General features: G+C 38.8%; 1 protein-coding gene across 4 annotated transcripts in view; it reads right to left on the reverse strand.

The window, feature by feature from the left end:
• The window catches only part of TM6SF1 (transmembrane 6 superfamily member 1), a 1,348,214-nt gene that overhangs the window by 663,002 nt on the left and 672,450 nt on the right, over positions 1–12,762 (reverse strand). For all 4 annotated transcript variants that reach the window (XM_044077795.1, XM_044077793.1, XM_044077792.1 and 1 more), the window contains exon 3: positions 11,802–11,899. In XM_044077795.1, coding sequence (XP_043933730.1) covers positions 11,802–11,899 — 98 coding nt within the window. The remainder of the gene's footprint in view (positions 1–11,801; positions 11,900–12,762) is intronic.

A 12,762-nucleotide genomic window follows, 5' to 3' on the forward strand; every position in this document is an offset into this window, starting at 1 on the left:
TTCTTTTGACACCTTGTGTCCTTTACCTGCAAGGATAGTCAGAAGATGTAGGGTATCCTGCTGGCACTGCTGTAAACAATCAAAAGCTATTAGTAAATCATCCACATACTACACTAATACAGACCCAACAGGAAATGTTACTTCTTCCAAATCTTTCCTTATAATTTGAGAAAATAATGAAGGAGATTTAGTATATCCTTGTGGCAACCGTTTCCACATATACTGCTTTCCCTGATAAGTAAAGGTAAACAAAAACTGACTTTCAGGGTGGATGGGTATAGAAAAGAATGCTGAACAAAGATCTATTATAAAAAAATACTTCACTGTAGGGGGTATGCAGCTAAGCATAATTGCCGGATTTGGAACCACGGGAAAAGTTGGTAATGGTGCATTATTTACACCCCCTCAAATCTTGCACAAACCTATATGTATTCTTTCCTGGTTTTTTTCACAGGGAAGATAGGAATATTACAAGGACTTTTAGCTGGCACTATTACTACCTATTGTATCAAAGAGTGAATTACAGGTTTGATTCCCTGCTCAGCTTCTGGTTGGATACTGCGGAACTCTAGGGAGAGGTTTTGATGGATTCAATTTTATTCTTACCAGTTCTGCAGATTTTACAATATCTACTTCATTAGTGTGCTTAGCCTGTAAGTTAGCAGGTACCTGCTCTAGCAGTTTGTCAGTTGTATGTATACCTTTGAAAGGCTGTTCCTCAGCTTCTGCTAAGACTGCTAATACTTCCCCCCTCTGATTCTGTTGGAACATCCAGATTCACCCCTTCTGGTGTACAGTAAATAGTACAACCCAGCTTGAACAGATCTCCCCCTAGCAGATTTACCTGCACAGTTGTACTCAAAAGAAAAAAATACCTTTCTTCAGTTGGACCTAAAGAAATGGGCATAGGTTCTGAGACAGGAAACAGTAGCATTTGTTACTCCAACTGCCTTTACTTTATGGTTTGATACTGGTACTTGACTATCTAAAGTAAATTTCAATACAGACCTAGTGGCTCCAATATCCACCACAAATGGAATTTCCTTTTCATTTATTTCTACTTTAACATAGGGTCCTTTTTAATCTATTGGCAGCAAAAGGTCAAGATTTATTTTTGTCTCATTACCCTGGCATAGTCAGAAAAGTGGTTCCTGACTCCTTCCAATGTGATGAGGTGGTGGAAGAAAAGCAGCATTTTTATAATTTGGCTGCCATTCAGTCCAGGTATCTTGGACTGTCTGCATTCGCCTGTGTGGGCATTCTCCTCTCCAATGTCCTGCATTGTCACAATTGAAGCAATCCATCAGATGAGGCAGGAGGGGCACTGCCAGCTCGTTGTTGCCAACCAGCTGCACTTTGCTGTCTTCATCCAGCATTTTTACTAAATCCCCTAGCAATTCCTGTCCCTCTTCCCTGACCCCGATCCCTCGGGGCTTCTAGCTGCCTGATTTGCAAAGTTAACAGCTTGTCCTCAGTATCCTTTCTCCATTTTTCCTGATATTCAGTACAGTGGTTTGCAGCACTTAATAAAGACCAACTCTTTTCCCTCCCAGTCTACAAGCACTTGCTTTATTTGAGTTTGTACAGGGGCTTGCAGACCCTGCACAAAAGCTGCTGTAATAGCTGGCTTAGCTTGTTCTGGATCTGGTATCCCTGAATGTCTGGCAAACACTGCTTTAAGACTACTCAAATAGTCTGCAGGGGCTTCCCCCTTATTTTGTTTACATGCCTGCATCTTAAACCAATCAGTCCTAATTTGACACACATCCATAATTTTGTTTAACAATGCTGTCCTTTTATTTAATAAAGCGCTCCTGTAAGAGTAAAAATCCGTTATTTCAGCCTTCTCCAGTAATGGCTTCCTTATTTCATCTGAAGTAACTACCCTGAGCAGCTGATTTAAATCTGTCAAAATAGGACTGTAACATTCTACTATAGTTTTTATTTCCTCCCTAAACTTTAATGGATCTTCTCTAATATTTGGAAAACTTTTAGACATAGTATGTAAATCAACAGGGGTCCAAGAACGATGAACAAGTTCTCTGTTATGCCAAAAGATCCTCTCCATATGCCACAACCTCATGTTCTACCCTGTCATGTGAGGGTGTATGATAAGGTACAGGAGTGTCAAATACTAATGCCCCTGTTGGACAAGTAGAACCTGTTTGAAAAGGCTAGGAAGAAGACCCCCCCCCCCATTGACCGCAGATGCCTGTTCAGAAGATGAAGATCAAACAGAGGAACTAGTCTGAGGTGTAACAGTATCACGGTGACTTGGTGTCCAATGGACAGTTGACCGAAAGGTGAGAGTCTGGGGAAAAAGCAGAATCTTGTACAGGAGGTACCTGCACCGGTATATATGGGGGTGGGGGGTGCAGTAGCTGCTTGAGGATTATCCTCTTCAGAAGTTTCTGCATTTTGGCCATCCTCAGCTAGTTCCAAACCTGCTATAACAGGATAAAGAGATCCCTTTTTACTGGTATGTGCTGCCTTCTTAACTTGTTTTACCTGTTGCAGCAGTCTTCTATTAGCATCCTGTAGCCTCCTTAATGCTGACTTCTTTTACCTTTTCAGCACTTCAGTGTACCAAGAATAAAATACTACCATTTGTTCCCCACTAACTATGCTTTGCTTTTTTTTCCAAAATACCTTTCAATTTCATTAATTTATCCCTATCAAAAGTTTCATTTAATGAAAATACCCCACCAGAGCAATTCTTAGTAAGCTGAAACCACTCATCCAAATACTTAAAACATTCTTTGCCATAATTATGATGCAAAACATATGCATGTGCTCCCTTTTCAGGGATTTGATCCTGCTTACTTATCTTTGTTACCATTTTATTTATTTTAAGACTTACCTTATAGATCCTGACAATTCTGAGTAGAGAGAATAGCTCAATCCACACACCACTGAAGGAGGAAAGGGTAGGAATTCTGTTGTCATGCAATAACAAAGGAGATGTTTTGATCAGCCTTTCCCACAGCACCCCCTTGCTTTCATCCTGTCATGAGCTCACAAGTTACAGCTCCACCATTGTGATCGGAATAATGGGGAGGATAAGTACTGTGTCCAGAACTGACCACTCTTTCGGACCCTCTGAGGGTACTTTCACACAGTCATGCCTGGACTTGATTTAACAAAACACACACACACACACACACACACACACCAACATGCTGTAGGCTCATGGATTTGAATTAACTAACTTTTCTCTTCAGTCATACATGACACAACAACAAAGGTATCAGTCGTACATTAAAGCAGCACAAAGCAACAGTCATGCCTTGTGTTAAATTCCCTTTGTTGTATGCACATACATATTACTAAACTTTTCTTATTTCCTGTGGGGACCTCCCATTATTTTACATACATCTACTAAGCAAATTCCTGTCATTCCACAAGGCAGCAAACACCACATACCTAACAAGCAACTCAGTCATTCAACAAAAACAGTAAATGTCATATACTTAAAAAGCAAAATCATTCAACCAAAATAATACACATCATATACATAAGCAACAATTCATCATTTAACAAAACAATAAACACATTTCCAGTATTACTTTTAACTGCAATTTTCTAAAAGAGAGAGGAAAGAAAGAAAAAAAAACATTTTCCACTACAACAGTTAAGTATCCAAATCTCTGACTATTCCATACAAAACAGTGTGGAATTCACAGAAGAACTTTCTCTGTGTTGGGCCCTTATAATTCATTCCACACTGCTCCACAGCAATACCAAAGTTCTGATCCAAGTCACAGTGTCAAAATGATATAGTGCTGTTAAAATATACATAAATAATAAACATTTACCTGTCAGTATTGACTCAAGAATAACTTCAGGATGGGCAAACCATTTTCTCTTATTCAAATCAATCAGATGTCAGCACTGGGAGACTGCATTCACAAAGTTTTTAAATCAGTCTCACCAAGCAGCAAAACATACAGTTTTATACCATTTTTTTATCAGTAACATGCATGCAAAATTCTATCATTGCATATTAGTTAACAAATAGACCCTCACGTTTCATGCTTAGTGCTGCACATGAACACCTAACAACCACATTTTCAGTAACAATAATGTTTTAAAAACACAAGCCATCTGTCCTGGCAACCTGTCTTGTTTTTCCAACCTTGTAATTTTCAGTACCAGTGCATGCTATCTCCCCAACATTCCTCATAACTACCCATCCCAGCCTGGGAAGGTCAGAGCTCACATAAAACAAAATGTCTTCTTTCCTCCCTCAGGAAATAGATTCTCTTGATCATAGTAACATCCCTTAACCTCTATAGCACTTTCTTTACCTTCCGACATCTGTTTATAGACTTATAACTTGATATTAGAATGCAGTCATGAAACACTGAGGAATGGTGATTCATCACTGTGACATAGCAGAAATTCCCTGAGGGTCCAAGAGCAGATTAAGTTTTTTTTACATTTAATTCATTGAATTGCACTTCTTAATGCTTATAGTTGTGCTATACAGCTAATCTACTACATTTTGCACTGTTATAAAGTTTTCTTTACTGTTTCACTGCATTTTTGTACTGTTTTACACTGTATTTTCATTGCTAGATAGCATTTCTTTACTATAGTTGCATTTTTATTGAATTACTTAACTGTAAACTGCTTTTTCATACCGTGAGTTGTATTTTCTGTTTGTGCATGCTCTATCTGTGATTTTCTGTGCATTTTCTGTGAGGTTTCTGTGTTCTAGTCAGGTAGCAAAGTCTGGATAGAGGCCTGTTGTATCCAGGCCTGGTTGTTTTGTTTGTTGAGTTTCCTGTGTTAATGGCAGCCAACTTATGCTGGTAGGGACTTGTCTTCTCTGTTATTGAGAGTAACAGGGCTGCCTGATCTTCTCTAGCATGAGTGACTGGTTGAAAGTGCAGGGGCTAGCAGTATCAGTATTTGGTAGTAATTCAAGCTTCTAGATTATTCCATCTTTTCTGGTATCTAAACCCTGTGTTTGCAGGGTGTTGCGCTTGTTTGCTTGTTGCACACTGCTGCTGCGCTGTTTTACCCATTGAGAGGTATCTCAGTTGCATTTTCTCCCTTACCAGCACTCCTGTGAAACTGACACCCTCCTTTTCAACTACTGTGTTGATTTTATCCAGCCCTACTAACATCTATAAATACTCTGTTTTGATAGTACCCACTCTACTATCCTTGACCTCTCTTACACAGATTCTGACAACCAAGGATTGACAATTTCCTGTGGTTTCTCCTGCTAGTCTGGTTGATATGGGCATCTTGAGACAGTGTAACAACTGCCTCATGTACATGGATAACCCTCTTCTTCTACCACCTAGGAACACAATATGTGAAAGATGCAATTACATTAAGAACCTAGAATCCTTGCTATCTCAACCACAAGCCAGCATATCTGGCACTGAGAAGGTTGTCTGCCCAAACACCACACCTCTACCACCAACACACCTGTACAATACATTCCTACATATGTGGAGGTTCTCAACAAAAACATACCTAAACAAAAGAGACCTCCAAGGCAAAAGCACACATGCACATCACAACTCACTGGACCAGGCACCACATACCATACACATGCCTGTGTCTCACAGCCTCTAAAGACCAGCCACAAACCCAACATACTAGTCATAGGAGACTCTATCATGAGACACAGATGTGCCCCTCACCAGGCTAAACAAGGGGAAAGTCACAGTAAGTTGCTTGTCAGGTGCTAGAATCTACCATATCACTCACGCACTCAAGTCTCTCAACAACAAACATGGTTATGACTCTGTCATAGTCCTTGTTGGTGTGAATGACTTTAGATGTACCTCTCTGGACTATATGAAGAGAGACCAGATAGAGTTTGCTGAATGTGTGTTCCCAGGTAGTTATGTTCCTAACCTTAAGCAGCATCCTACTGTCAGCCAGAATGATGCCTCATACAAACAGAAAATGACTGACAATTGGCTTAGTTTCTAGTGTCACTCCAAGGGGATCCAGTAACTGACAGCCTGGGAGCACAGGATTGACAGACCATGATGTTTTGCCAGAGATGGCCCTCAGGCTTCTGGCAAAGGCTCTTCCCTCCCCCATAGTGCCTTTTTTAGGCAAAGTCATAAGGACAAAATTACCAACGTGAAAAATTCTTCTAAACGAACTTTAAAGGTTATGCCGCTAAACGCTAGGAGTCTTAACATGAAACTGCACTCATTGCAAGCATTCCTTGCCCTGAAAGATGCTGACATTTGTGCAGTCACTGAAACCTGGTTCAAAGCTGTGGAGAGCACCCCAGCCTTACCACGTTACCTGCCTTACCATACTTTCAGACCCCAAACAGAAGGCTACAAAACCAAAGGAGGTGGAGTTTCAATATTTATCAAAGACATACACACCTCCAGGCTGGTCAAACAGTATGATGCACAGGAGACACTCCAGGTGCAGCTATCTGTTGACAAAACACCTATTCAAATCATAGCTAGCTACAGACCCCGAACTATAACTCAGGAGGCCCACTCCACCTATCTGGACTTACTTGAACCCATCAAGATTCAACCCTCGACTCTGATCCTGGGTGACTACCCAACCATAGAGTGGAAGACCTATTCTAGTTCAAATACGAATGCCCAGACATTCCTCAACTTTGTCAGTGCCAATGCATTGGATCAGCTGGTCAATACCCCCACAAGAGGTGAAAATATCCTGGACCTGGTACTAACCAACATGAGTAGCCACTGTAGCACCCCTACAGTGTCATCCTCCTTGGTAAGATCTGACCATAAAGCAATCACTTTTGAAGTCACCATCTCCCCTGCTCCCCCTTGCCAGGGTCGAACAAAAACATTTTTCTAAAGCTGATTACAACCTCCTGAGAGCAAGGTATAAGCAGTTTCACAGCCACCATCCCTTCAGCTGGAACAAGCACTAATGTCCAAGCCTACACCAAAAAACTATGCGAGCACCTATATAGCTGCATGGACTCAGCAATACCTGACAGGACCAAATCATCTTCCTCAAGGAAGACTAAACCTGTCTGGTGGACAGCAGCAATAAACAGCCTTGTACAGACTGCTCAGAGGTGACCTGTGTCTGGCATACAAGGGCATCTCAGACTCAGCCTTGATGGAGTTGCTGCATATCCTTAATTGAAACTCCACTCGTGCAACCTGCACGCAAGGCCTTAACCTGGTCTGTGACATTAATAAAACTTGTTGGCGGGATAGAGTTGTGTCCTAACAATTCCCCCATCTGTGGAATAGACTCTCTCTCCATGTCAAGCAGACTACCTCAATAGCCCTCTTTAAGAGGAACCTGGACAACTGGATGGGAAACAGAAAATATACCCCTGTGATCCCATCTGTGTCACTGCTGGACAGGGAAAACAGGTGCGGACTTTGTGGGAACATGGGTGAAATTCTTGGCTAGGCTTATAAGGGCCTACGGGCCAATAACCTAGTATCTTCCTATGAACTACAATAAGTATATGTGGTTTGCATAACTATGCATCTAGACTACATAGTGTTTTTAACAAACCATTATTAAACATTTGTTAAATTCATTTGTGAAGAAACTAAGTGAATATACATGTTGTGAAGAATATTCATGAAAAATACATTTTTTCCTCTATCACCTTCATTAATTAACATTACACAAAGCTTTACACTCTTGAGTTCCCCTGTTAAGGCCAGCAGATACCAGAAGTTTTTAGACTTTCAAAATAAATATATACACCCATCACAAATTGGATAACTGCATTTTGACAGTGCATATGGACTTTCAGATTTCACATTCTTAATATTTATACTAGAAAATACATCTACTACTGTGCTACATACATCTCAACTGTACAGATTTTCGCAGAATGTCCAGATTTTTGTCTCATATTTTTGGTCTGTTTCTGATAAAACTGCGTTTTTTCTGGCAAATCATTGGCAAATCTTTGAGGGTTGAAGTCAGAAAACAATGATAGTCATTTGAGTTTCAGATTTCATACTCCAGAAAATTTATGTTAATGCAGAATCTGTTGTTCTTTCTAATTTCTAAGTTTGTAAGAGCAATGTTTAAAAAGTATCCCTATTTTTGGACCTCTGTTCCCCCATTACTTATGGCTTTGTCCAGATTTTTTGCGGTAAGAGGTTGAGAGGTATGCTGTGTTACAATCATCTTTACTGGTATTAATGACTATCACATTAGCCACATTCCAATCCTTTTTGTTTTTAAACATATTCACACCAAAGTAACACAATGGTTGCAGAATTAAGTAATATTGTTCAAACTTCTATATTACACAAAGCTTTGATGCATAATGTACATTTACAATAATATTTGCCATGACATTATTTAAAAAAATGTAAACAATAATTTACTAGAGGTTAAGGCTTTCTCTGTTTGGGTTCTTGGGTTCAGTAATTTATTATGCCAAAAAACTCTACCAAGTTAACTCTTTTATAAAATGGACAAGTGCATTAACTCTTAAAAATTACAAGACAAATAAAATTTAACACATACAGAAAGTAATTTTCTACCAGTATAATGCTAAATGCTCATAACTACCTACAAAATCATAACTCAAAACTGATGGGAACATCCTCATTTACAGCTTTCTTCCTTTTAACCCCCTGATCCTCTCAATCCTCTTCCACTGAACATGCAGCATTACCCAAATTTATAATCCCCATATAATCAACCTCCACTGCTTCATGAGATGGACACACTGGCAAATCCTTTATCTTTGCCATCACATCCTTAACATTATTTAACATTTGTTTACCGGGAAAGTCCAACTGGGACAGAGTGCATTTTCAGAGAAGACCTGGGGAGAAACACTCCAGACACGTCTTTGGAATGTGGGAGGAAACAGAAGCACCTGGAGGAAACCCACGCAAACTCAAGGAGGGCATGCAGACTCCACACAGAAGGCACCCCAGTCAAGAATCGAACCGGAGAGGACATGCAGACTCTGCACAGAAGGCACCCCAGAAAAGAATTGAACCAGAGAACCTTTTGCTGTGAGGCAACAACGCTAAGTACTGCACCACTGTGCCACCCTAGTAAAGATTAACACTTCTGCAGAAAACACTTCAGCATTACTGGGAAACTCATCATATATTTCTGCTTACACTTTCTGTATGTCTTAATAGCACCCATGAAGTGTAGTCTCTGATGAAAAGTCAGATCTGAGTAGTTACTATCTACAATGTACTGTATGACCTGCTACAGCAAAATTTCTTCCTGGCTGCTAAAAATGCCATAATACCTGTTCTTTTTCATAAATCAACACAAACTGCACCAGAATAACTGCAGTTTTGCCATACGCCCTCTCAGATTGTGTCTGTTGCCAGTGACTCTCTTTCGTAATTCCCAAAAATGACTTTCTGCAGCCTGTCCATTGTGCCATCTTACTTTCTGGGATTATTGGAGTGATAAAATTATTCCTTAGACATGTGCAACTAATGCAAAAATTAACATCTTTATATTTGTATGTTTTTGGGTTAGACAATACATGAAAATTAAATACATAGTGTAACATCTCATCTTTATATACCCTGCATGCAGTAATTGTTTTACCCCTAAAGAGTCTGCAATGTAAAGAAAATAAATTCTTTTACACCTTTCTGTACAGCACAAATCCTGAACAAATGGAATTCTTTTAGTAAAGAATCTCTGGAAAGACTCAATTTTATTCAATTCTTTCCTAGGGAAAATACAAAACAAATGATTAGACACCAGGATTAGCCATATAAGTAATATGTAAAGTAACAAGACCTGACTGACCCTTAAAACGTATAGATTTAAAGAGTTGTCCTAAGTCAAGGCACACTTAACAATATTTACATGTCTGTCAAATGAAAAGTCTGGGGCATTGTAAATATCCAGATCCTTCTATGAAGGTTCCTCTTCAAGAATTTGATTATCTAATTTTAATGCTTTTTATTTGACATTTGCCAAAGTGCATTACTTGACATTTGGATGATTAAACTGAAGAATGACTAATTTTGCCCAATCAGATAATACCTTTAAGGTTTTATTAAAGTTTAATACATCGTCTTCTGAGGTGAAAATGTTACTTTACAGTTATCGGAGTACTTGATGTACCATTAATGTCTGTTAACTGGGCTAACAGAAATTACCAGGGTGAAAAGAAAAGGCCCCATGATGGAGCCCTGGGGTACACCTGACATTACTAGCAAATATTCAGAGAGAGAGAGATACATGAGCTAAAACACAATGGGTCCTACCAGACAGTCAGTTGTTAATCCAATTAAGTAGAGATTGTACCTATATTTATGTAATAAATGAAGTACTGAGGAATGAGAAAGACTATCAAATGCTTTGGCTAGATAAATATATATGACCGCTGCACAAAGGCTGTGGTCAACTGCTAGGTTAACTTCATCATAAAATTCCACCAAGCTGATAAAGGTGAAATTACCTATAGTAAAACCATGCTGATATAAATTGTTTACTCAAGAATGGTGTTTACTGAATCTTTGCTATATCCTAAAAAATTCTCATAGTATTTACATATCAAAGATGTCAGACTGATTGCATGACAATTAGACATTTCTGACTTGTTACCCTTTTATGAATCAGTGTAATTATAAACTTCTTCCAGCAGACAGGGACAACACAGAACATACCATAAGTATGTCAAATATTTTGAGAAAGATGGAGCATAGTTCCATGTGAATTTTTGCTACAGTTATTGCTGGAATATTATCAGGACCAATATGCTTGGTAGAACCTACCCTTTTTAGTGAGCTGATCAGAAATTCATCATACATTCCATGGCAGATTGCTGAATCAATACGTACTGATAAAAGTACAGTGAGCCTATTCAGCTGACAATTAAGAATTAAAAGCATTACATTTCTCTTTATTATCAGTAATTTCGTAACTAAGCAAAACTGCTGATAAGTCCCTTTCTCTGGTACAATAACTGACATACTTATAGAAAAGTTTCTTGTTTACTGTGACATGGTATACATAGACAAATGAAAACAGAAGAAGTATGTTGGTACACCACTTTAGTACACGGACAGAAGCAGGCTGGTATACAAGCATATGTCAAGTAATCAAAGACAGAAAAGGAGTGTGTTTAGTGGATGCAGCGTCTCCTTTTACCTTCATTACCTACTTAGCTACTTTCCCCTTTATTGTCTATTCAGCTAATGTTATATGTGTTCAAAATAAACAAAACAAAAGCCTACTGATAAACAGTGATGCTGTCTCATTAGAGGTATGCACTGTGCATCTGCGCGCGCGTGTGTGTGCGCACACAACCTGTTGGTTATATCAGCTGCTGTTTAAATTCAGCCTTCTATCACCAGCATTGATAACCTTCTTTGGCTGTCTTTGCGAACTGCTGTATGGTGGTGACTATAATATATTGGATCTGCAAAAACCTGATTTTTCTTGCTGCTTCTGCCTAGCCTGGATAACCTAGCTATGATGAGTGCCACTTAGTGTGATAATGGAACTTGGTGTTACATTGCTTTTTTCCTGGGTGACAGTTTTTGACTTCTTGATACACTTTGTCTTATAAGATCTTGTTAGGATTCACATAAATCAATATGTTATTCAAAAACCTGATTAAAGATGTTTTAGAAACCTACAGTTTCTCGATAACATTGTAGAATACCCATCAACAGTGGGACAAAATGAGATATGGTAACCAAATCTTACCCCAGTGAAGTTTTACATTTACTATTCTGTTAACACACACCAAACTCATCATGCTGTTATTGCCAAGTACAAGGCCCTGCAACGCAGTACATTTATTTTTTCTTCAATGCCCAGCAAAATGTTCTAAGAAATCTGTATATTACCTGTTTCAAGTAAAATGTCACAAATCCATCAATAATTCCATCTTGTTCAAGTCCAATAATGAGGCTCAAAACGCTAGTGAAAGCAAACACAGCATAAACTGCATGAAAAGAGAAAAAAACAATTAAAATCACTGTACACTTACAGGAAAATTACACGGTGCTTCTCAATGCTCTGTACAGGTTATTTATTACAGTAAATACAAATGTTGCCTTATTTGAAAAGGACATTTACAAGCTCAATGGGCTTATGCAGTAAATGCAAAACAAGTAAACTGTGAACATGACCTTCCATTCTGAAAGATTAGTTGTACCAATATTATCGGATATGTCTAGGTGAATAACTAACTTTGGACGCATAGAGCATCTACCTCAGCTCATTTATCAGCACATAAGCTAATGTTGCATTTAGAGAGGGGAATTAAGTGAAGTCAACAAATTAGAGGTAAAAGTGAAATAATACAAACAGTGCTATAGCCCAATTTACTCCATATCACACCTCTCAATCTCCAGGAAAACAGAATCAGATCAGGAACATAAGTGGCATAAATTATAGAGACAAGCAAGGCACAGCTAAGTTTTACTTTCTGTGACAGCATCTTATACCATAGAGTGATCTTGAGAGTCCATCAGACATAATACAGTGCAAACAGGCACATAAAATATAAAGAAAGGGGCACCAGCTTTTGATATGCTGGCTACATATTTGTAAAAATAACAGAAACAGCTTTTGCGTTTACATCTTCAGTTAAGAAGTGAACATATAGCTGTACCTTTATAACCGAGAAACTCAGAACAAGGATCAACTGACTTAAGCTTCAAAAAATAAATAAATAAATAAAAATAAACTCCAACTACTTAAAATTCTTTCAGCTCACCAATGCCAACAAACTCATCTTCAAACCCTCCAACTTCCCTTCTCTTGCTACAGCCCTTACCCCTGAACCGCCCTCTCAGATCTGAA

The sequence above is a fragment of the Protopterus annectens genome, chromosome 7.part0 (assembly GCF_019279795.1).
Source record: "Protopterus annectens isolate FY-2018-M chromosome 7.part0, PAN1.0, whole genome shotgun sequence".
Lineage (NCBI taxonomy): Eukaryota > Metazoa > Chordata > Ceratodontiformes > Protopteridae > Protopterus > Protopterus annectens.